The following is a 26250-nucleotide window of genomic DNA, read 5'->3' on the forward strand; positions in this document are numbered from 1 at the left end:
AACTTCTTTAAAATTCTAATTGAATACACCCGGATTTCTAAGGATTTTCATAAACTATCTTAAAATCCTGATTGAATACACATTGAATTTCAGAGAATCACTTAATTTCTGATTGAATACCCCTAGATTCATTAAAAGAATTAAAATCTCTCAAAATTTTAATTGAATACACCCCCTTAATCAAACTCATGTAATTAAGGATTAGGCGAATAATATTAATGTGGATTGAAGAAGCTAGCTAGATGATGGAAGCGCGAACGTGGTTAAAACATGGAAGGACTTGTGGGCTTGTTTTCTTAATTATCCATCAAAGTCTTAAAAGTCATGCATCCCTATTTCTCAAGTCATAACCAAACCCATTATTATTATTACACATCTGAATCACCCATAAACAACGCCACCATTAAAAATGAGAATAAAATACAAGGACTAATACATATTAATTTCAATATTTTCATTAGAAAAATAGTGAATTATATATAAAAATCGAAATATTGAGGTCGAGCACTAGGGGCGACCAAACCTGGTATTTTCTTCAAAGCTGAAAGCCATCCTCTCTCTCTTTCTCTACATGATCCATCTCCATGCCTTCCCCTCCTGCTCTATCTCATGACTTCCATGGCCGAAATCCAAAAGAAAACCATTACTCCCACTCCTAGTCCTACAACTTCTCCTACTCCGTCCGTATCCAAATCAAATTGTTTTCTCGCTTGCTTCGGATTTTCTAGGCAAACTAGTCACAGACGGAGTAGGAGATCAAAGTCGGCCCCCCTCATCAGAAAGGAAGCCAATTATATCCGAGAGGATCGTGAAAACCATAAGATTGATATCGAGGGTGAACATTCAACTGGTAATACTAGTCAACGCAGCTGGTATTTGATTTCTTGGTCAAGTTGGAGGTTTCACACCAACAAGTCCGCCACCAAAACCGTGCCCATCGACACCTCCGGTACCACTCTAACCACCATCACCGACAAACGGAAACGTCTGTGCAAGGTGGTCAAGTTCTCCAGCTTGCAGACCAAGTCAAAGTCTGGTAACCTCGTCTCTATTTCCGAAGACGTAATTGCGGCCACCACCGATGGGGAGCCGCCAGGGACCCCAAGTAGGGAAGAGGCTGAGCCGCCTCCCGTCGTCTCAGACCCGCAGAACACTGTTACCCAAAACCCTCCACAGGTATAGTAATTTATATTCATTAATTCACTCGTAGATATTGACCTTTAGATTCGAGGTTCAGAGTTTGATTTTGCTCCCCCAATCTCACTTGTATGGAAGAAAATAAACCAGCTTAATGTAATTGTTGTGCTTTAATTTATTCCATTGGTTACGCGAATTAACTTTGTTGTAAATTAATTATTTGTGCCGTTGCAGACCAACACGATCAACCTCGGAAGTAGGAACCATTTGGAGTCCCCTAAGGATGGCACGTGTCAAAATCGGTTTTGCCGGAAAATTCATTCACTAAGAACAAATACAACTAGTGCAGGATCAGGTGGAAGAAAAGGGGCATCTAGCAACCAAAGCCAACCCGGTTCACCTGCTGTACAGGAGGCTAGGACGCCCAAGTCTCGTACTCGGACAACAACCGCCGTGTTGTCGCACTCCGTGTCTTTCCCCGCTCGCGAAAGCCAAACTCAACAGGCAGTGCCGGCAACTCCGTCGGCAGTGACACACAATTTTAGTAAACATTATTCGTCGTGGTCGTGGTCGACAACCGTGTCAAACAACGCCGGATCGAAAAATAATAATAGGGGGAAGGCAAAGGCAAAGGGAGAGTCGAGTGGAGCCAATAGGAAGAATTTGTCCCCACTGGTTGGTATGTCTATTATTATGGTGACGTTGATTATTATGCTAGTATGGGGTCGTTTTTGTGCTATCCTTTGTACGTCCGCATGGTTTTACTTCCTCCCACGCTTAAGATCAGCGGCTGCCGCCGCCGCTACTGCTGCCGATGGATTTGGATCCCCTCACCATAATTCCGTTTCCAATGTTAATACTCCGCGGGCCTTGGATATGAATTCCGAGGAATGCAAGAAGAAGGTCGTCTTGGAGGGATTTCTCGAGAGGAATCACCGGAATATTATTCCATGAATTTGCACACAAAAATTGGACTATTTGAGGTGCGGTAAAAGAAAACTAAGGAAGCGAACGTTCAATCAAATCAATAATTAGTAATCTACTACTGTGATATTTTGAAAGTATATGTTATTGGCACGTATGAAATATTGATTGTTTCATCATTTTGTCCTTGCTTAGTGCCTTGTGGTAATTAAAATTTTGAAAACATTAAGGTATTATGTATCATAAAATTCTTGTGTAATGTTGAATTAGCTTAGTAAGCTGTTTCAATTCCCATCGATTTTCCTCTCCTTAACAACTAATATTAACTTACTAATATTATCGTTTTTGTAAGAAAAAAAATTTCGACTTTTCTGGTGGTTTTTATTTTAATTGACAGTTGGGATTGTCACGTGAAAATTGATGTGCTATGGTGGTAGAGAGGAAAATGGATGGATGGATGGAGTTGGACAAGTTGTGGCCCCTGATATACCCCGTCAAACTCAAACATGTATACATGCCAAGTTGCCAATCACATCTGTTTGTCTTATTCTCTAACAACCAAACTTTTTACATATTTCGTCAAATTAACGTGCCCACTTTTCATTTCCATATATTAAGGTCATATAATATAACCAAGTTTAGAATCGATATAAATGAAGGCTAAGATAAACTATGTTTAATTTAAATTTGCGAAGTCTATCCACAATATAGACAATAGAAAATGGATTTGGTGTATTCTATGCCGTCCCACTTTATTTCATCCAAAAATGGAGTGGATTTGTTTCCCATAGGGTGCGTTTGGTACGCAGACGGAACGGAACGGAACGGGACGGGACGGGACGGGACGGAACGGGACGGGACGGGACGGAACGAAGGTGTAATTTTTGAAAAATACATGGGGTATATTTGTCTTAAAATGGTAAAACATTGCGTTCCACAAACGTGGAACAAACCCGTTCCAGGGGGGGAGGTGGAACGCAAAAACACTCAAAATCTGTCCCGTGGAACAGCCCGTTCCACCCATTTTTGGCGCACCAAACGCGGGACGGAACGCCTCGTCCCGTTCCGTCCCGTCCCGTCCCACGTACCAAACGCACCCATAAAGCACGTCGAGAAGACCGTATATCAATTATTTTCAAACTTTGACATTTGACATAGTTTTCTTTTTCTTATCGCCAACTTTGCGTAGCTACGCGTTTTGGTTAAAATTATAATTATTAGAAGGCTTCCTTAACTTAGTTTCCATACATTTCCATAAACTAAGTTATAGTTTATACATTAATCAACTTGCACACGTCTGGGCAATTTGTCAAACAATTTAAATAAAAACTATTTACAATATTTTGATTAAAAAATTCTACAAAATTGTAACATTGTTGACCCTAAAAACTACCAAGTCTACGTGGTGCGCATGTCGAGTAATTAATAAGCTAACTACGTCATTCGATTGTGTACGGGGCGTGCCAACTTGTCGGCTGAGCTTGGCTAGGAAGTAAAATGTGTTGATGTCTCGTTGGGCACGCTGCTGACTTATTGATCTTGCGACTGCGGCCGAGGAAGGAACACGTCTCGGCCTTCGGGGTTTTAGAACCTGAAGACAAGGCTGCTAATCTTGAGAAATTCATGGATCGTCAGTGCCAGGTTCAATCACGGTGATTATATTCGGAAGAGTAAAAGCACGGTGATTATATTCGTAAGAGTATAAGCATGCTGAACTGGCACCAAACTATACGGACACAAGTACTCAAAAGAGATGTATGTCTTGATGGTAAATGTGGTTCGACCGTCAAAATGCCAAACTCTAAAACTTACTTGTGAATATCCAATCATAAAACAACTCGATGTTCAGTGTGCCGAGCCCAATAATCTGTAACACATCACTTCGCCAAGAAGATTGATGAGATGACCTCTGCCAATAAGGACTCGAAAATCTTTCTTGACCGAGACTTGGATAGGTAACCAATCGATCTCGGAGCAGTGCTGTTTATCCAAACTGAAGGTGCTTCGCGGTCGAATGGTTCTACGACTACAGTGCTGTTTATCCAAATTGAAGATGTTCATCGGTTACCTTTATAGTGATGTTTATCCAAACTGAAGATGTGTTGGCGAGAAAGGAAAATAAAAATCTCAAGGTTGTTGAGAGGTTGCGCATAGAGCGAGAGTTTGCGCAGGGCAGTTTATGTGTTGAATTGGAGACCCTTGAATGATGCACTCCCTCCTCTATTTATAGCAGTGAGAACCCCTATGGCCGAACTAGAAACGTATTAGGATTAGAACTCCCAAATCTAATCTGGTTAGGATTCGGCCAATCCTACTTTCCATAAGACTCTAAACCAAACCTTTAAACAAACCAGGTTCATCTCCTAATCCCAAGTACTTTAGCTTTGAGACTCCTTATTACACCAGGATTCGACTATTTCACATTTATATGAAATAATCCTCCTCGTAGCAAGATTCAGCCAACCTCAACAGGGCCGGCCAATGACAAGATTCTAAACAAACACCTTTGGGCCAAGGATATTTCTGAGCTCGGCCCAAAATGACATTTTGAGTCCAAACAAACATATGTTGTGAAGGCAAAGCTAGCATATGATAAATTTTGTTTGTGATAAATGCTAAGAAGACTCGCTCAAAAAGTAAGTCTTCGCAAATTCACTAGCCACGTATGGATTTGATTTAATACAATAAATATAACCATTGTATAATGGAAAAAGAACTTGCAACAATAACTACGAGTTTTGAAGACCCAAAACGTCAAGCTGACTTCCACCAAGCCCACTTTGCCGGCGACCTCTACCCTCTAGTCGGAAGCTTTGCCCACAAAGTGTTCTCTCGAAACCGGCCGGAGTTCCCTTCATAAACGCCGGCACTATGCGCAGTCCATTATTTTCTAGTAAAAATATAAGCAACATACCCTGCTAAGGCCACCACAATGTGAAGACCTGTATTTTAGAAATACATATATATGGTAAATAATAGTGTTAGTATTGAGCTATATATATATTTTCAGCAGGTAACTTATTAAATTTATTATAGTTAATTTTCGTACTCTATGGATTACACAAGTCAGCCAAGAAAATGTTATTTTTGGGCCCATTTCTTGAACAGTTCCAACGACACAGGATTTCTGATTTTCTTCCGTATACTGGAAGTTATGAGTTTGAAACTTTGAATACCATCATGACAAACTTTGAATACCATGAAGACAAATTTTGTCCATATTAAACGACAAAATTTAAAAAGTCCACTACTGAAAAAATGAAAGTTGCTGCCACCGTAGCCACCATGGAATCCGGCGAACCATCACCAAGGTCACCAGAATCGCAAATTATACATTCCAAAATTTCTATATTTAGAAAAAAAAATTCATATGAAGAGTGATTTTGAAATGCCAACAATAATTTTCCATTTTTTCTCCAATTTACTATAATCTTTTGGTTTCTTGCAATATTTGGGCCGGATGAAGAGCTGTCTACGTAAGGCGACATTGACTATATATTAATGGGCTGATTTTACGAGCTGGTGTTGGCGGGCTTTAAAGGAGCCCAATTCAACAATTCATCAGCGGTGACAACTCACAACCTTAACCCGACCACATAGGATCTCAACCCAACCAACCCAGATCCTAAAACACACACACACTCACTGTGTATCTGTTTCTCTAGAAAAACAGTTGGAGCTTGGAGTAAACGTTTGAAGTTTGAACCCATAAACCCTATCCCTCATCTGCGAGTCCCTCTCCTCGTTTCTCTCACGATGAGAGGCTTAATCTCAAACGCGAAGCTCCTGGCAAGCAGCAGGCCATGGGCCCCATCTCTGCGCAGCTACAGCTTGATTCCGATGGTCATTGAGCACTCCTCCAGAGGGGAACGCGCGTACGACATCTTCTCCCGCCTCCTCAAGGAGCGGATCATCTGCATCAACGGCCCCATCAACGACGACACCTCCCACGTCGTCGTCGCGCAGCTTCTCTTCTTGGAATCCGAGAACCCGTCCAAGCCCATCCACATGTACCTCAATTCCCCCGGTGGTCACGTCACTGCAGGTCCTTTTATCGCTTCCCATCTTTTATTTCTGTTTATTTTACTGAAATTCTCGTGCTTTAATTGGTAGATATTGTTTTGGTTTTCTATTTGTCGATTGCAATTTGAACATGTCAGAAATGCGATGGAGGGTTTTGTTTTCTCATTTTAACCCATTCTGACGTCCATTTACAACGTGATTTACCCTTTTATATGTTTGGTGGTTGTTTATTGTTATATTACCAGTTGAGTGAATTGATATTTGCGGTAAGGATGATTGTAAATCATAAGCATTATCAGGGAGAACCTTGAGATTTTCTTATGACTTCACAATCTATTAAGTTGTCGAGTGGAATTTGATTCTACAAACCGTCACAAAATCAAACTGTTAGACAAGTCATTGACTTGCATAATCATTATACGGTAGCTTAATAGTTGATGATGGATCTCCATTCAAAACAGGCCTTTTAAATTACCATTGTATGACCATGTACGCGAAATATCACCAGTATTGAGGCACTCACTTTGTAGTTGTACACTCCGACATGGGTCCTTTTCACCGTAATATTACATAGTATCTGAACTCTATCTTGGCTACTACAGATGTATCCTTACAACAAACAACAACAACAACAACAACAACAAAGCCTTATCCCACCAAGTGGGCTCGGCTGTATCCTAGAACGCTACTGCGCTCGGTTTTGTGCCAAGTCTTCCGTTACCTCCAAGTACTCTGTGTCTTTTCTTAAAGTCTCTTTCCAAGTCTTGCTAGGTCTTCTTCTACCCCTTTTGACACTAGCCTCCACCTCATAATCGCTTTGTATGGGATTATATGTATTGGACATTTAAGGAAAATGCTGTATGAGTTTTGTTAAGGTAGATGTAGATGTAGGTTCTTATGGAATTAGAGTTTTGGCAACCAGACAAGTTGTGTCTGCATAACTTTACGAGAATGTTAAGAAGAAAAACTAGGTATCACAACCATGAATAGAGTTGTGTCTTGCACTTCTTCAGTTTCTTGAAGTGTCTCAATATTTGACATGCTTAAAAGCATGCAAGTCTATGCTCCATTAGTCTTTCACAATAAGAATCAAGGTCGCCAAAACTGAGGACTAACCACATAACTGCTACAGAGCTCTTTTATTATTTTATCCATCTTCAAATTTGCCGTCTAGAAACTGAAGGCTTTGGAGCCGAGACTTACGTGCTCTCCTAAAGCATACTGAAAAGGTAGATACAAATTGAAGGGGAAACAAGACATGGCTAAAGCCATACTTGATTATGATGTTCCAAATCATACTCCACGAAATTAGGATAAATGGAGGGGGGCCGGGGGGGGCGGGGGGGGGGGGGGTGGGCAGGAATCAGTTTTAGTTTAAGCTATTCCGATAAAATACAGAAAGTCAAAGAGTTTATACTACAAACGTTATTACAACGCAATGCTTCTGATTTAATTTTTGAACAGTATTGCTATGTTTTGTTCTATACATAAATAAAGAAATAGACGAGACTCAATGCACGATTTGGTTAAAATTCACAAGCATTGTTACACGGTGATGATTATGTATTAGTTCATACAGGTCTTGCAATTTATGATACGATGCAGTACATTCGGTCACCAATCAGTACCATTTGTTTGGGCCAAGCTGCATCAATGGCTTCTCTTCTCTTAGCTGCGGGCGCCAAGGGTGAGAGGCGGTCTCTCCCAAATGCTTCAGTTATGATTCATCAGCCTTCAGGCGGGTACAGCGGACAAGCAAAAGATATGACAATTCACACGAAGCAGATGGTTCGTGTCTGGGATTCCCTTAATGCGTTGTACTCGAAGCATACGGGGCAACCAGTAGATGTAGTTGAGAAGAATATGGACAGGGATAATTTTATGACCCCAGAAGAGGCAAAGGCATTCGGAATCATTGATGAGGTGATTGGTGAAAGACCAATGGCTCTGGTGACTGATGCTGTTGCCAATGAAGGCAAAGAAAAGGATAAAAGTTCAAAGTAGGATCAGAGATTTAGGTCTCAGTGAGAAACCCTCTCTCTTTTTTAGTTTGCATTTGAACTCCTCGGAATTATATTTCTCATGTTTCGGCCCGTCCCGGAAGTCAACATGAATTGTTTCTCCCCTTAGCATTCATTTGGAATTCTGTATTTTCATAAAAAAAGCACTATCACTTATAATCTTCAATTTTTGAGTGATGAGAAAAAGAATGTTGATACAAACTTTATTGGCGGGAGCAGGGTAAACGCTCTAAACCACTTAATATTGTATCCCTTCTTAATTTTTTTTTCTTCTACATATTTTGCATATATATCATATTTGCTATTTCTATAAATAGAAAGAAAAAAAGGGGAAGAGGAAATTAAGAAAGAAATGTAAAAGATGAAGAGTCTTTGCCACGTACACAGACAGCACATAAAAACGTCTCTCGGAGCGAGTCCCGACCAATCTCATCTTCCCAAATTTAAATTAAAAAAAAAAGGGTTTAATGTTTTTGTCCCAAGTACTAATATATATATATATATATATATATATATATAGATTATAGAGTATAAACCAAGAATAAAAGAAAATTCGTAAAATTACAATTTGTGCCCCCAACACCCCCAAAACTGAAAGCCCAAGCCCTCCTTCTCACAAAATCTACAATCTCTCGCCCTTGGACCGCCTCAATTCCTCTCTCACACACCCACACACTCTCTCCTTCTCTCTCGTTGGCTCGCTGGAATTGTGAATGCAGAGCCCTGTCGTCCGATGACCTAGTACCTCCGGCGCCGGAGCATCCACCGGCCGTCAACAACGGGCGACGATTCCAATTCCGAGTCTCTGGGACTTGTATAGGGTTTTCGTAGCTGCTTCTGCGATTCGATTGCGACGATTCAATTAGGGTTTTTGCTTTTGTTTTCTAAGATTGCGGCGTCCACGCCATGGCTCCGGGGCGTAGACGCGGAGCGAACAAGGCCAAGGATAAGAGCCAGTTGAGTCTCGGCGATCTTGTTCTTGCTAAGGTCAAGGGCTTCCCCTTTTGGCCCGCCAAGGTCTGCTTTTTTTATTCCCTTTCGCTTTGTTTCTGTTACGGATTCTGCCTCTTCATCTTCGGCTGTGTGCATTTTTCTTCGTTTTTTCCTTTGCGTTTATGTTTGTGGTTGTGTTTTGGGGCATTAGGGTTTTCCTTGAATTGCTTGTTGATCAATGTGTCCTACTTGGATTTGACTTCTCATAGAGTATAAATATTAACTAAATTTGCGAAATTTCATAGGCTTTCGGACTTGTGTAGTTTACTGAATGGGACTGAACATTGTGAGGCATCTTTCGTGCATATCTTGCCTTAAACTTTGCAATATACTTTAAGGAATAGGATTGAACATATCTTGTTTTTGTTTTTGTCTTGGCGAATAAGATATTCGATTCATAAAATCGCTGTGTTAGTTTTTAAAATAAAGTATATTGCTTTCTGCTGTATAAATACGGAGCATGAAATTCCAGTAATTTGGCATGTTTAGAATTGAATGGACTATGTTTAATGTTTTCATCGATAAGAGTAACTCCGTCAGATTTTAGTTTATGCGACAATTCGGTTGGCCTTTGAGGGAGCTCTTGTGGGTTTGAATTTTCAGATTAGCAGGCCTGAAGATTGGAAGAAGGTCCCTGATCCGAAGAAATATTTTGTCCAATTTTTTGGAACGGAAGAGATGTAAGTATATCCCATTTGATAATTTCAGATTTGTTCATGTACATTGTATAAAGTTTGTTTGTGAAATGTCTTACATTTACATTGAAATACCTGTTGTGCATGGAGTTTTCATAACAAGAAATAAGACACTAATATATTGACAACCTAGGGTGTAGATCACAGAAAGGTGAAATTGACAATTTTTTTGGAACGGAAGAGATGTAAGTATATCTCACTTGATAATTTTGTATTAGTATATGCAAGTGAATACAGTTTGTTGTCACATTTACATTTAACTACCTGTTATACTCGGGCATTTATTATTTAAAATGAAAACACTAGTATATAAACAGCCTAGAATGTAGATACTGCAAGGCGAAAATGACAACATAGTCTGCCAAAATGCGTTGAGTTGATTAGGATTTCAATAGTTGGAGTATTGCATTTTGAATTAATAGTTTCTACTGGGAAAGAAAATCTGAGGGAACTTGTTTCCTGCTAGTGAACAATTTCACTAGCGAAGTTCACATGTTATACAATTAAACAGAAATTTTTATGGCAAGTGTCGTATGTGGTCTGCTTTATAATCTCATACCCCTGTTCTCATTTAATTGAAAGTTAAAAATAGACTTGCACTACTAATTAATATATTAATTGGCGCTCAAATCTATTAAATATAGAACTTGATGCTTTTTCCAAAACCACTTTGAATTGCGCATAGAAAAAAAAAAAAAAAACAACCAGTGGAACCATTTAGACCAAATCTAGAGTCCATAATTCTTCTCTCTGTGTTTTATTTGCTCTGCTCATTTTCCAATTCAACTGTGTTTTTTTTTCTTTTTCTGCTGGTTATACTAACTGCTACTGATGTTGTTTTCTTGTTGTTTTCCCCACTCCACAGAGCTTTTGTTGCCCCTGCAGATATTCAGGCATTCACTAGTGAGGCAAAAAGCAAATTATTAGGTCGTTGTCATGCTAAAACTAAGAATTTTTCCCAAGCTGTGAAGGACATATGTCAGGCATTTGATGAGTTACAAAAAAAGAAATCAAATGCTTTGAGAGTTGATACTGATAGATCAGACCCCGGATGTGATGCTCCGTCTGGTGATGGCGTAGAAGATAATGGGATTGATGTTGACTTAAGGGATGGGGAGGGTGTACGGGATTCCAATGGACAAACAGACAAAGAAGAAGCCTTGGGTGATATTTGCTCTAAGCTGGAACGTTGTTCACAGTTACAAGGTGAAAATGACAATGATGTTGTAAATCCATCTACCTCGTGTGGAGCAGAAGAGAGTTCTCCAGTTTTTTCTCCTGAGAGAAAAAGTAAAATGGTGGCAGTTCCACCGCCTAAAAAAGAGGTATTAAAGAAATCCAAGCCAGAGAAGGAAGAAGTTTCTGGTAGTAAGCGTGAAGAAGATGATCGCACTAAGAAACACAGTGATGGACAGAGGTCTGTAGCAAATGGCCACAAGTTGTCAAAAATGGTTACTGGATCAAAGAGGAAACATGATGGCACAATTGAGGAACAAAAAAATCGTTCTGCTGTAACATCATCGAAGGATGATAGCTCTGTTGGTCCTGTTGATCAGCTACGATCTGGTGAGCGATTGAAAGATGGAACAAAAGGCAAACTTGGCTCTGGTGGCAGGAAGAGGGAGTTCTCCCCAGATGCTCTAAAATCAGATCCTGGTAGGAAGGTTGGGAAAAAGACAAAAGACCTGGTTAAAGCCAATAAGCAAGTCAAGGTGCAAGATGATGTGATGGATGATCCTGAGGAGCAGGCCAGAGACAAACATTCGGGAAGGACAAAGGGGTCTCAACCAGGGCTTGGAAAGCCTAATTTGGTAACAAATGGTCCTTCACTTCCTACCAAAAAGTCAAAACATGCAGATGCAGGGGATAGTGGCCCAAAGGGTTCAGTCTCTAAAATTGTGAAGAGTCTATCTCCTAGTTCTGATGTTGATGACAAGACATTAAAAAAATTGGATTCAAATTTGTCAAATTCACGTGTGAAAAGAGAGAACCATCTAGTTTCCAGGTCCAAAAATGTTGTTGGACCCAGTGGTCCTGGTGATGAAGCTGTGCTACCCCTTACAAAGAGGCACCGTCGAGCATTGGAGGCTATGTCTGACTCTGATGCTTTGGTCTCTGATGATAAGAAGAATGATATGTCATGCTTTACTGACATCAGAGTTCCTACACAGAAAAAACGGAGAGCTGTGTGCCTCTATGATGATGAGGAGGAGGAGGAAAAACCCAAAACACCAGTTCATGGAGGATCTTCCCGAAATACTAAAGCGCCTTCATACTCTTCAGACGGTGTAAAGAGCACTAATGAAAATCATGAGAGGTCAGATACTGCTCAACAGAGTACCAAATGTCCTACTGAATTTCAAATGGGCCGCACAAAGGAATCATCTTCCCAGTTAAATGATGGTTTTATGTCACCTAGAAAACCTCACGTGGATGAGGTGAGGCCGGAAAGGAAACCTCAAATTGACAAAAAGAGTCTTGAAAAGGCAGTGCATGTGTATCGCAGTCCAAAAAAATCAGAACTTGGGCAGTTGCTGAAGGAGGAGAAACCAACGGTGATTTCTCCTAAGAAGTCTCCCCAGTTAATTTCTACCACTAAATCAGTTGTGGAACAGCAGAAACCCACAAAATCTGTTAAAGTCTCTAGTACCGGTACTCAAAAGAAGGCTCAGGCTTTGTGTAGCAAGGGTTTAGGTTTAGTGTCTAACAGTTCGGTTTCTTCTCATAATCAGACAAGAAACAAGCCTGCATCTTCTGGAGAAAAGTCTAAACCTACTCCACGATCAATCTCTCAGATCAACGACCCCGCTATTTTAACAGAAAATGCAACCGAGTACATTTTATTTTCTGGTGAAAGGTATGCATGCTCTTTCTTCTTCATTGTGTGCATAGTTGCTACTTGCGTTTCTTATGGTTGATAATTTGTTGCTTGTTTTCCTAATAACAGAATGGAAGTTGGCAGAGAAGATAAAATTGGCTTATCCATGGATTCTAAAACTCCAGAATCATCTCAGTCTATGAGGCATCTTATTGCAGTCGCACAAGCAAAAAGGAAACAAGCTCAGTCGCAAAATTTCTTTCTTGGATTTTCCAATTCAACTCTTGTATCTAACTCAGATATGCAAGGGAGGAGCCCCAGCCCTTCTGCAGTTCAGGGGTTTTTTTCCATTACCAACAGTGCGTTGCAGGCAGATATCCCGGGATCCAATCAACTCACAAATGTAGTTTCCCCGGCTGCTCATGGTCGACAGTATGTATCACAAATTCAACTTGATTTAGAGGAAATTTCAGAGAGAAGAGTTAGTTCTGGGCATCGAACTGCTGGAGGATCACTTAGTGGTGGTACCGAGGCAGCTGTTGCTCGTGATTCTTTTGAGGGAATGATAGAGACTTTGTCTAGGACTAAAGAAAGTATTAGTCGTGCAACTCGTCTTGCCATTGATTGTGCCAAGTATGGTATTGCCAATGAGGTAGGCTCCTTGGCTCATTCACATTTCTTTTATCTTTTGTTGTTTTATTCTTTTCAAAGATGATTACCATTCATCAATGCAATATTTTCGTTTCTTTTTTATTCATCACTTGATTAATTTATCCAATAACTTATATCAATTTGAACGCATTTGCATATGTTTGCTGGATGATACGTTTATAATTTGTAATATATGTCCATTACATGTGTGAGTGTACTCTTATTTGTTAAAAAATAAGCTCAAAATAGTTCTGTAGTGAAAATTTTATTTTCTATACTAACAATCATTCATCTTGAGTCTTGATTGATGCAAATATTTAAGAGCATAAAAGTTCAAAGTCAGATGGGTGAGAGTGAGGCCAAGTGAAGACATCTTTCTAGTTTGAAACTGCTCATCTTGTAAATTTTGATTTCACCTAGAGCCATTACACTGGTCCTTTTGAATTTTAAATCTCATGTCCATCCTACCATAACAAATTAGCAGTTGTCATTTCTTTCTACAATTTATCTTATGCTGAGATAAAGAAAACTTTAAATAGCAGTTGGTGCATTCCTTTAGGTTGCGAATCTAGATTTTGTAATGCGTGTCAAGTTTGCAAATGAAGTTGGTTGATTATCTAGAACTGCTTACGCTGACCAATAAATAAATATATCACACAAAATCAAAGATGATTATCATGGATTACCATGATGTTGATTTGTAGATTCTTTAGTTACAATTTAAAATGTTGATGCAGGTTGTGGAACTACTAATCCGGAAGTTGGAGAGCGAGCCTAGTTTCCATCGTAAGGTTGATCTTTTCTTTCTTGTGGATTCCATCACACAAATCTCTCATAATCAAAAAGGTACATGCACTTGAAAGAACTTGTAATAATAAATATGTATCTCTCTCTCTCTGTATTTCGTTGTAAAAAATATTAAAAATAGTTATTGTTTATTGATATTCAGGCATTGCGGGAGCTTCATATGTTCCGATGGTTCAAGCAGCATTGCCACGTCTTCTAGGTGCTGCCGCACCACCTGGTTCTGGTGCTCGTGATAATCGTCGTCAATGTCTTAAGGTAAGTGCACTGCTATATAATTTGATGGGTTTTTCTTACATTTATACAAGATAAGTGAAACAGACTTCTCTTCCAGGTTTTACGGCTGTGGATAGAGAGGAAAATCTTTCCTGAATCTGTTCTTCGTCGTTACATGGATGACATTGGAGTTTCAAATGATGATTCAACTGCTGGTTACTCCTTTAGACGTCCATCTCGAGCTGAGCGTGCCATAGATGATCCAATCAGAGAAATGGAAGGAATGTTTGTGGATGAGTATGGAAGGTATTTAGTACTAACTTTTTACGTGAACGGTTATAATTGTATTGTATTATTTTCTTCTTTTGTTCTATTAAGCCGATTTTTGGTCCTCTAAAGGCATGACTATAAGATTCTGTTTGTTATTGTTGCTTGAAGTAACATACATGTGGTTATGGAACTCAAATCCAATCTCAGTGTCATGTTTAATTTGGAAAACCATTATACTTATACTGAACATGTAAGGGATACGATGAATATATCTTTCTTATATTTTATGTACGTGCAATTCAACGAATTTTTAATTAATTATTTATTTGTTAGATGCAGTTGAAGGAATCCAAATGTCGTTGCATGGAAAATTCAATGATTTCTTTTCTTCTTAAAATGTATTATTTTAATTGCTTGTTGGATTGTGTTTTGAAATTACAGTTATTTGTTTTTCCATGACGTACTCACCAAAAGAAAATTGCATGATAGTATTGTTCAGAGGAGAAAATAAATAATGAGTATCTGGTTTGCAATGCTCGAGGAACAAGTGTTTGTTTCAGCGGAACACTTGTTGCAACTCGCAATGGTCTTGTTTGATTATTGGGTTCAGTTATGTGAAATTGTACTTAAAGATCTATTATCAAAATGCTTCTATTATTTGTATGTCTGTGTTGTTGCTTGCACTTTTTCTGGAATTTAATATGTGTAGTTATCTTTTGCCTCTTTTGTCAGTAATGCTACATTTCAGCTGCCTGGATTTCTGTCTTCTCATGCGTTTGAAGATGACGATGAAGAAGAAGAAGAACTTCCTAGCTGTTCATATAAGGAGACTAGCCATCCCTCACCAATGGAAACTACCCTTGCTTCAGGGGAGTCAGAATCATGTGCGGTGACTCCTAATGATAGGCGACATTGCATCTTGGAGGATGTAGATGGTGAACTTGAAATGGAGGATGTTTCTGGACACCCAAAGGAAGAAAGACCCTTGTTTATTAATGGTTCTTTTGAAATGGATCCACAACAGCAGGGATCAGATAGGGTCATGGAGCCAGCTTCAATTGCTTGCACTGATTTGCCCCCTCTTCCAGAGGGTTCTCCACCATTGCCTCTTGATTCTCCTCCTGCACCCCCACCTTTGCCTCCCTCACCTCCACCACCCCCACCACCACCTCTGTTATCTCCATCACCACCACCACCACCACCACCCCCACCTCCCCCATCGCAGCCACCTCCTCCCCTACCATCTTCTGGTCATCAACCATTGTTGATTCCCCAGTCATCTATACCAACACAGGCTTCATTACTACCCCAACAGATGCTGCCTCTGCAATCATCAATGCATCCTTCACCGCAAGTGGCATATCAACCTCCTATGCCTCATGAATACTGCAGCACAAGTGTAAGACTTCTTGCTTTCCCCACCTTTATCAGTGCTGCATTGTTATTGTTGTATATATTATGACAAATTATATCTTCATACAGGGTAACCAGCATGTTCAAGTTTCTGGAAATGCTCCTCATGTTGGCCCTATTGATGCGACTGCCAAGGAGATGTTTCCGCAGCAGCAAGCTTGCTTTGTTCCTGCTGGAGTATGTGGTCCTCGAGAACCTTCTGGATTTAATTCGACAAGGCCGCTAGAACATGGACATAATGACCTGTTTCTAAGTGCACAAATCTCTCAACCAAGCCAACCATTTCAACAAGTTAATACACCTTTCCCTCAAAGGCCTTTACCTCCTGCCCCACCACAAAATCCGTCAAGTCATTTCTCCTATACTAAGCAACATCCTCAGCAGCATCCTCAACAACATCCTCAGCAGCATCCTCAACATCCTCAGCAGCATCCTCAGCAACCATACCATGGCTCATACTCTTTGCCTCCCCCACCTGATAGTCAAAGAAGATTTGTTGCTGATGAACAACGTGGTGTTTGGATGAATGGAGGAAGACCCCCACATCCGGGACCACCATTTGTCCATGAAGGTATAGGGTTCTGGTCCTGGTGGCGAAGCTATCCATTAAGAAGTTGCCTGCATAGTGTACAGTGCTATTATTCCCACCCACCTATCCATTTTCCCACCTACCTTGTAACTAAATCTAGATGACAGATCAATAGAAGGTAGGTGGGAATGGTAGCACCTTAGAATTTCTGCTTGTATTATTGTTATGGCTAATGTTTTAGTTGTGATGGCCAAAGTTTCCTTTGCCTTATTTGCACTGCCCAATGTATCTCTACTTATATTATATTCGGTTCTGCTATGACAGGTTATTTTCACCCACCGCCTGATAGGCCACAACCTAATAATATTGCTTTTCAGCGTCCTGCCCCTAATAATGTTCCAACTGGAGCTCCAATATCAGGTGATCTTTACATAAACTTGTTTTGAAGTTTGCTTGCATGTTTAAAACACTGGGCTATTGTTGCAGTGATTAAGTGACTTTCTGGCTGCACTTTTCCAGGTCACAGTGCTTCCCAGATCTTGCCATGTAGACCAGACATATCTGCTGTTAATTGTTGGAGACCAGCTTAGTAGTGAACCTTTGCCCTACATAACTATTCTTGTAAGTTGTTTTTCTTTTTTGGTTCAACATTTAACTTTGTGTTTTGCAGCTCCTGCACTTCTCTGTATGGCTTCATCCTACTACAGTTTAATTGATTCTTTCCTCGTTGAAACCTCTCTGTTAATTTGAATCGATGGAGAACCCTTGTGCTACTTCTTTTTTATAATTGACTTCACGATCTTTTAATCAGAATCTTCTCAAAGATTTCATATGATTTTTCATCCTTGACTCTATTTGTGCAAATTAGTGCGCTGCATTTTGAACCGTCATTTAGGCATATTCAAACTGTTTCCATGATGGCTTAGATTGATAATTCCCTCTCTCTCTGGGTGATGAATCTGTTTATTTTCTGTAATTTTTTTCAGCATTGACAGTGGCATATCAATTAGTTACGTCACATTATGCTGTGCTTCAAAGTTGGATTCATCTTGTTTACAAAACCCAAGTACCACTTGAAGGCACTATTGAGAACTAGTGGAGGCTCTTGGCAGGACTCTGTATATTGTAATTTTTCCTGACAAATGTATCCTGAGAACATTTGCTTCCAAGTGTATGCCCACGTTTCTTTCTTGGTTAGTACACTTGTTTCGTTAAGTTTTTAAATGATGTAAATATACCCGATATCAAAATAGATAGAAATCAATTCAATGCACCAACTTTTAATTTTTGATGAATTTGTTTTGTTATTATCTTTATGTGCATGTTGCATCGTAAAATGCATTGTCATTTCAATCAGTTCAATTTGTGTTCTTGACTCCACTCGGATGAGCATGTCCTTGATTGTGCTTGCATCTATTAAACAGTCAAAGATATTTCAAATTTGTTCTCCTCTTGGATGGGTCCTGGTATTTCCAAGTTAGGTGAGGTTGAGTATGTGGTTTGCCTTAATTTTGTTATGTTGTTGCTATGTTTTGGCATATGCTGAGGGTTAAGTGATCTCTTAAAAGTTTGGTTTTTTTGGGGGAATCATGTCCTTGGTTGTGCTTGCATCTATGAAACAGTAAAAAAGATATTTCATATTTGTTCTCCTCCTCTTGGATGGGTCCTGGTATTTCCAAGTTAGGTGAGGTTGAGTATGTAGTTTGCCTTAATTTTGTTATATTGTTGCTACGGTTTGGCATATGCTGACGGTTAAGTGATCTCTTAAAATTTTGGTTTCTTGTGGGAATTGCGGTAGTCACATTTTGGGATGTCATTCAATACCCAAGCGTAACTTGTTGTCAATTTCATGCATCATTGAGAGTTCTTTTTTCTTTATGGAATCACTTTAATCTGTTGCCCTTCGGTTTATACTTTCTTTCTATTATGATAAGTTTTCGGGTAAGGTGAGAAATGACTGATTTATTGGTATATGACTTTAGAGCACTCTTTTAGGTGAGATGAAAAGTGCATGCCTAGTTTTTATCTGGTTTGCTCTTAAGATATTACCAATGTCTTTTGTGATTCTGAAGGTGCACTTGGAATCCCTCTAATAATGTATAATCGGGTCACACATTTTTCTTTTTGAATCTTAGTCGCATTTTTTTTGTTAATTGTTGTGAATGATAGCCCTTTTCTGCCGATTTCTAATGATAATGAAGTCTTGTTAGATGATTGGACAGTCCAGTATTACAATTAACCAGCCATTATCTTTTGTCACATTTAGAATGTTGGAATATACTGCTTGCTATTATAAGTTAATTGTGAGGTTCAGCATGTAGAACTAAGTATCAGCACTGCAACCCTTGACTGTAAAGCTGAAGTTACCGAATTTTGAGTGAATATATACATGATTCGAAAAGGAAACGTCAGTATGTATTATATATTTTTTGGGATTATATAAACTCAAATATATGTGACCTTTGATTGGGATATTTATCTTATTCTTCTGTTGAAGGTGAAGGGTCAGCTAAGGTACCCTATATAAGTTTTATCTGACTCATTGAGTTAGAGGCACATCTGAGTTTCATTCCTTCACTCTACCTTTTGGTTCATTCAAATGGCAAGAGATGTCATTGTGTATTTTAGTGTGTGCTGTCTGAAACGCGTTTTGCATTTTTATTTTTAGTTGATGTTGCAACGTGTCGATGACATGCCACTTATCAAAACAGAATTTAATTGAGTAATGCGTGGTGCTGTATGAGTGGCTCACTTTGTGCATTCAGTAGAGTGTCGGGAGTTGCATGTTACATATTTTGTGCCAATCAGCTCCTATGATGGTGTTCAGAATGTTTTCTTAGATATTTGCTCATGTAGAATTCTCCTTTTTTAGCTCCTTTATGTTTTTCTTGTCTCAATAAAGGTGCGAGCTATGTGAGAGCCATGCGTGTCTGTATTTATTTTCAAATGTTTAGTTCTAAGAATCTGTTTACTTGAGCCTGTCTAATCATTTCTTGTGGAGCTTTTACTTTTCCCTTTGAATTTTGTTTCTGATGAGGAATTTAGTCTGGAATGACATCATAACTATGCATACTGTTACAGGTTTCGGAAAAAGATTAAAACAGAAGTAGCAACCTCTTTTTTGGAGGGTTTATTATCTGGTCACTCACAGAGGAAAAGTAATCCGACTTCGTAGCAGATACACCGCTGTAAGACATTCAGGTAAATATTTGACATGGATTTTTGGACCAAGAAAAGGCTTGTAATTATTTATTAGTTGAGTACAGTTTTGATGCAATGGTATCTGTTGCAGTGTAAAGGTAGTTCATACAGATGCTTCATTACTGTTGAAAGTTCTATTGGACAGTTCCCTTCCCTTTCTTTTCAATCAGTCGTTATACATTGCTTTGTAGCCACTGATTTTTCATTTAGTCTGTAAAGATCCTAGTTTTCTTTCTGGGGGATAGAATTGGGTTTGATTATGTCCTTGTTGCTGTGCCGTGATGCACCGGAGCATTACAAAATGAAAAGCGGTTCTCTGACTGCACCATTGTTCTTTGTTGCTCTCTTTTTCTCATCCTTTCGTGGTGCACTTTGATTTCATTTTCCTTTCGATTTTGTTTTTATTTTCTTTTTGGTTATTTGACCATTTGCCCGAGATTGGCTGTTTGGTCCGTTGTTTGTCCCCAACTTTTGTTGTTTAAAATCCCTACTTCTATTCCCAGTTTGAGCTCATTCCTAATTTGACTTGAGGTCATTTGTCAAGGTAGATATGTTGCAGTAACGAGGGTAAGCCAATCCTGCTTTTCTTTTGGTGTAAATTAGTGTTCTCTGTCACTCGCAAACTTTGCAACTCTCTTTTGGAAGGGTCGTTGGCAAAGATGTGCTTCGAGCATGTTCATAGACTTAACTCGTGTCATAAACATTTGATTTTTATGTTGTTAAACGAAATTTGATCAACATTCATGGGTCCCTTTTATAACTCTTAGTTTTTGTGAAAAAAATTGAATCTCTAGTTTGAGGAATCATTTTGCGTGGGGATTAAAAAAAATGTAGCAAGACTTTTGAACGTAATCCTACTATCTATTAGGTCCCAGCCCCTCAAAAATATTTTTATGTGTCTGAAATGCCCTAAAATTATATTTTAGAAACATGTGGTGCAACAAGAATGATTCGAATTTTGGCTTATAATAATTCTCGTAAACATTCCCAAATCAATTGGAAAATGTAGGTTATATAACTCATAGTTTTATGATAAAAATTGAAATTTTTAGTTTTAGGAAATATTTTGCCTGGTAGTTAAGGAAAAAGTTGCAAGACTTTTGAATGTGATCATTCCATCTATTACTTCCCCAAACTAATTTTTTTTATTTTTAAGGTTGAAAATAGCAAAAATAAATATGAAGTAATAGAAGCCCCTCCAAAAGTATTTTCATGTGTCTGGAATGGCTTGAATTTTGCCTTATAATGATTCTCGTCAAAAATTTCAAATCGATTGAAAAACGTGGGTTATAACTCACAATTTTCGTGAAAAAAAATTGAAATTTTTAGTTTTTGGAAATATTTTGCATGGGAGTTAAGAAAAATATTGCAAGACTTTTGAATGTGATCATACTGTCAATAAGATCACGAAACTAATTTTTAAAGTTGAAAAATAGAAAAATAAATATAAACTAATAGAAGGTCCCTCAAAAATACTTTTATGTGTCTGAAATGTTAGGAATGTCCTAAAAATATATTTAGGAAACATGTGGTGTGACGAGAATGACTTGAATTTTGGCTTATAATAATTCTAGTAAACATTCCCAAATTAATTGAAAAACGTGGGCTATAACTCACATTTTTGTGCAAAAATCAAAATTTTTTATTTTAAATAATATTTTGCTTGGGAGTTAAGAAACATTTTGCAAGACTTTTGAATGTGATCCTACATAGATCCCAAAACTAATTTTTTGTGTATGGGGAATGCCCTAAAATTAATTTTCGGAAACATGTGATGCAATGAGAATTACTTGAATTTTCGTTTAATTGATTCTCATAAAAACTCCCAAATGGATTGGAAAACGTGGGTTATAACTCACTTTTAAAAAAAAAAAATTGAAACTTTTAGTTGTAGGAAATATTTTGCTTGGGAGTTAAGAAAAATGTTGCAAGACCTTTGAATGTGATCTTACCATATATCTTGTCCCGAAACTAGTTTTTCTTGATTTTTGAAGTAGAAAAATAGAAAAAAAATTGAACTAGTAGAAGGGCCCCAAAAAATATTTTTATGTGTATGAAATGTTCGGAATGCGCTATAATTAATTTTAGGAACCATGTGGTGTGACAATAATTACTCGAATTTTACCTTATATTGATTCTTGTAAAAATTCTCCGATTGATTGAAAACATGGGTTATACTCACAGTTTGGTGAAAAAAAAAATGAAATATTTTAGTTTTAGAAAATATTTTCCTGGGAGTTAAAGATAATGGTTCAAGACATTTGAAGTGATCGTACCATCTATTAGGTCTTCAAACTAATTTTTATTGATTTTTAAAGTTGGAAAATAGAAAAATAAATATGAACTAATAGATACCCCCCTCAAAAATATTTTTATGTGTTTGAAATGTTGAGAATTATCACATCCTAGCCCGGCCCCTACCACATCCCGGGTTTGACTCTATCGTAGCATGATATTGTCTGTTTTGGGCCTCAACCACGCCCTTACGGTTTTGTTTCTAGGAACTCACACTAGAACTTCCTAGTGGGTCACCCATCCTAGGATTGCTCTCGCAGCGAACTCGCTTAACTTCGAAGTTTTGATGGAACTCGAAGTCAATGAGCTCCCAAAATGCCTCGTGCTAGGTAGAGATGAGAATATACATATAAGGCTTACAAGATCCATTCCATTGGGTGATGTGGGATGTTACATGAGAACTTCCCAGTGGGTCACCCATCATGGGATTGCTCTTGCAGCGAACTCGCTTAATTTCGGAGTTCCGATGGAACTTGAAACTAGTGAGCTCTCAAAAGGCTTCGTGCTAGGTAGAGATGAGAATATACATATAAGGCTTACAAGATCCATTCTCTTTGGCGATGTGGGATGTTACAATCCATCCCCCTTAGGGTCCCGACGTCCCCGTCGGCACACTTAAGGCCAGAGATTGGCTCTGATATCAAATTGCCACATCCTGGCCCGGGCCCCCACCACATACCGGGCTCGACTCCACCGTAGCACGATATTGTCCGTTTTGGGCCTCGACCACACCCTCACGGTTTTGTTTATGGGAACTCACACGAGAACTTCCCAGTGGATCACCCATCATGGGATTGCTCTCCCAGCGAACTCGCTTAACTTCGAAGTTCCGAGGAAACCTGAAGCCAGTGAGCTCCCAAAAGACCTTGTGCTAGGTAGAGATGAAAATATATATATAAGGCTTAAATGATCCACTCCCTTGGGCGATGTGAGATGTTACAGGAATGCCCTAAATCGATTGGCTTATAATCATTCTTATAAATTTCTCAAATTGATTGGAAAACGTGGGTTATAACTCACAATTTTTGTGAAAAAAATTGAAATTCTTAGTTATAAGAATTATTTTGCCTAGGAATTAAGAAAAATATTGTAAGACTTTTGAATGTGATTGTACCGTCTATAAGGTCCTCGAACCAAATTTTCATTGATATTTAAAGTTGAAAACTAGAAAAAAATAAATATGAACTAATAGAAGGCCTCTCAAAAATACTTTTATGTGTCTGAAATGTTGAGAATGGCCTAAAATCATATTTAAGAAACATGTGGTGTGACAAGAATAATTTGAATTACTCAATTTTTGGCTTATAATAATTCTCGTAAACTTTTCCAAATCTATTGAAAAACATGGGTTATAACTCACAATTTTGTGAAAAAAATAAAAAAAAATTTAGTTTTAGGAAATATTTTGCCTGGGAGATAAGGAAAAAGTTGCAAGACTTTTGAATGTGATCCTACCATCTATTAGTTTCCCGAAACTAATTTTATTGATTTTTAAAGTTGAAAATAGAAAAAATAAATATGAAATATAGAAGGCCCCACAAAAATACTTTTATGTGTCTGAAATGTTCGGAACGCCCTAAAATTAAAATTAAAAATGTGTGGTGCGACAAAAATGACTAAAACTTTTTGCTTATAATGACTCTCGTAAAAAATTCCAAATCGATTGGAAAACATGGGTTATAACTCATAGTTTTTGTGAAAAAATCAAAAATTTTAATTTTAGAAAATATTTTGACTGAGAGTTAAGAAAAATGTTGCAAGACTTTTGAATGTTATCCTACCATCTATCTGGTCAGGAAACTAGTTTTTGTTGATTTTGGAAATTGAAAAATAGAAAGAAAAAAATTTGAGCAAATAGAAGGGCCCCAAAAAATGTCACATCCTGGCCCGGGCTGGGATGTGTCAATTCGGTATCAGAGCCAATCTCTGGCCGGTAGTGTGCCGCGCGAGGACTTCGGGCCCCTAAGGGGGGTGGATTGTTACATCTCACATCACTCAGGAAGTGGATCATGTAAGCCTCATATATATATATATATATATATATATTCCCATCTCCAATTAGCATGAAACTTTTTGGGAGCTCACTGGCTTCGGGTTCTGTAGGAACTCCAAAGTTAAGCGAGTTCGCGCGAGAGCATTCCCATGATGGGTGACCCACTGGGAAGTTCTTGTGTGAGTTCCCAGAAACAAAACCATGAGGGCGTGGTAGGGGGCCCAAAGCGGACAATATCGTGCTACGATGGAGTTGAGCCCAGGATATGGTGGGGGCCTGTGCTGGGATGTGACAAAAAAATATATTTATGTGTCTGAAATGTTCGAAACGCTCTAAAATTAATTTTAGGAAACATGTGGTGCAACGAGAATTACTAAAATTTTGCCTTATATTAAAAATTCTCAAATTGATTGGAAAATGTAGGTTGTGATCGTACCATCTATTGGTCTCAGAACTAATTTTTAAAGTTGAAAAATTAAAAAAATAAATATGAACTAATAGAAACACCCCCCCTTGCAAGAATTCTGAATTTTATCCTGCCATCTATTAGGTCCCGAAATTATTTTTTATTGATTTTTGAAGTAGAAAAAACGAAAAAATGAAGATGAAATAATAGAACCCCCCCCCCCCCAATTTTTTTTTTATTTGTCTAAACTGCTCGAAATGCCCTAAAATTAATTTTAGGAAATAAATAGGTGGTGCGACGAGAATGACTAAAATTTTGGCTTATAATGATTCTCGTAAAAATTCTCAAATCAATTGGAAAATGTGTGTTGAAACTTACAATTTTGTGAAAGAAAAAAAAATTCAAAATTTTTAGTTTAGGAAATATTTTGCCTGGGAGTTAAGGAAAAAGTTCCAAGACTTTTGAATTTTATCCTACCATCAATTATGTCCCGAAACTAGTTTTTATTGATTTTTAAAGATGAAAAATTGAAAACATAAATATGAACTAATAGAAGGCCCCCCAAAAATATATTTATGTGTCTTAAATGCTCGAAATGCCCTAAAATTAGTTTTAGGAAACATGTGGTGCAACGAGAATGAATCAAATTTTATCTTATAATGATTCTCTTAAAAATTCCCAAATCGATTGGAAAACGTGAGTTAAGGAAATATTTCTCACAGTTTTTGTGAAAAAATTGAAATTTTTAGTTTTAGGAAATATTTTTCCTGTAAGTTAAGGAAAATGTCGCAAGACTTTTTTATGTGATCCTACCATCCATGGAGTCCTGAAACTAATTTTTATTGATTTTAAAAGTTGAAAATAGAAAAAAATAATGTGAAGTAATAGAAGTTCCCCAAAAATACTTTTATGTGTCAGTGATGTTGGGAATGCCTTAAAATTTAATTCAGAAACATGTGGTGTGACGACAATGACTTAATTTTGTCTTATAAAGAATATTGTAAAAATTTCTAAATCGATTGGAAAATGTGGGTTATAACTCACAATTTTTGTGAAAACATCGAAATTTTTAGTTTTAGGAAATATTTTGCCTAGTAGTTAAGGAAAATGTTGCAATACTTTTGAATGTGGTCCTACCATCTTTGAGGTCCCGAAACTAATTTTTATTAATTTTTAAAGATGAAAAATAGAAAAAATAAATATGAACTAATAGAAGGCCCCCAATTTTTTTTTTATATGTCTAAAATGTCTGAAATGCCCTAAGATTAATTTTAAAAAATATGTGGTGTGACGAGAATACTTTTGAATTTTGCTTTAGCTCTTATGCTCTTTTTCTTCTTCCATACCCTCAAGTGGGTGGAATAACGGGCCAAGGGCTTCATTTCCATGCATTCCAGCCTCCGTGGACTAAAGATTCTCGTAAGAATTCCCAATTTGATTGGACAACTCACAGTTTTTGGGAAAAAATCAAAATTTTTTGTTTTAGGAAATATTTTGCCTGAGAATTAAGGAAAATGTTGCAAGACTTTTGAATGTGATTATACCATCTATTAGGTTCCAAAACAAATTTTTATAGATTTTTTAAAGTTGAAAAATAGAAAAAAATAAATATGAACTAATAGATACCCCCCCCCCCCCGCAAAAATATTTTTAAAGTTGAAAAATAGAAAAAAATAAATATGAACTAATAGATACCCCCCCCCCCCCGCAAAAATATTTTTATGTGTCTAAAATGTTGGGATGCCCTAAATTTAATTTTAGGTAACATGTGGTGCGATGAGAATTACTTGAATTTTGGCTTATCGTAAATTTCCCAAACTGATTGGAAAACGAGTGGGTTATAACTCACAATTTTTGTGAA

The 26250-nt window shown here is 38.0% G+C and overlaps 3 protein-coding genes across 15 annotated transcripts; all 3 read left to right on the forward strand.

Moving 5' to 3' along the window:
- The first annotated feature begins 341 nt into the window (after positions 1–341).
- On the forward strand, positions 342–2309 carry LOC103403398 (flocculation protein FLO11). Its single transcript, XM_008342222.4, has 2 exons — positions 342–1176; positions 1372–2309. Exons 1-2 carry the CDS (start codon positions 610–612, stop codon positions 2089–2091), a joined length of 1287 nt encoding a protein of 428 aa, XP_008340444.1. The 5' UTR covers positions 342–609; the 3' UTR covers positions 2092–2309.
- A 3363-nt stretch (positions 2310–5672) lies between these two features.
- Positions 5673–8365, forward strand: LOC103425601 (ATP-dependent Clp protease proteolytic subunit 2, mitochondrial-like). Its single transcript, XM_008363694.4, has 2 exons — positions 5673–6106; positions 7664–8365. The coding sequence occupies exons 1-2, from the start codon at positions 5818–5820 to the stop codon at positions 8086–8088; spliced, it is 714 nt and encodes a 237-aa protein (XP_008361916.1). The 5' UTR covers positions 5673–5817; the 3' UTR covers positions 8089–8365.
- Positions 8366–8642: 277 nt separating this feature from the next.
- On the forward strand, positions 8643–20031 carry LOC103425600 (ENHANCER OF AG-4 protein 2-like). 13 transcript variants are annotated; one of them, XR_003769923.2, is made up of 15 exons: positions 8721–9122; positions 9702–9778; positions 9934–9978; positions 10659–12650; positions 12741–13263; positions 14000–14108; positions 14212–14324; positions 14401–14588; positions 15285–15951; positions 16035–16536; positions 16819–16914; positions 17014–17115; positions 17481–17687; positions 19576–19695; positions 19787–20031. XR_003769923.2 is itself a non-coding variant. In XM_029095667.2 (13 exons), exons 1-12 carry the CDS (start codon positions 9012–9014, stop codon positions 17082–17084), a joined length of 4494 nt encoding a protein of 1497 aa, XP_028951500.1. In that variant the 5' UTR covers positions 8721–9011; the 3' UTR covers positions 17085–17115; positions 19576–20031. The 13 variants fall into 13 exon arrangements, 4 of the variants coding, with proteins under 4 accessions (XP_070671610.1, XP_070671609.1, XP_028951500.1 ...); XR_011577173.1 differs by having other exon boundaries at positions 17481–17665; XR_011577177.1 differs by having other exon boundaries at positions 8663–9122; positions 9927–9978; positions 16035–16672; positions 19576–20031.
- The last annotated feature ends 6219 nt before the right edge of the window (positions 20032–26250 follow it).

The sequence above is a fragment of the Malus domestica genome, chromosome 16 (genome assembly GCF_042453785.1).
Source record: "Malus domestica chromosome 16, GDT2T_hap1".
In the NCBI taxonomy this organism is placed as follows: Eukaryota; Viridiplantae; Streptophyta; class Magnoliopsida; order Rosales; family Rosaceae; genus Malus; species Malus domestica.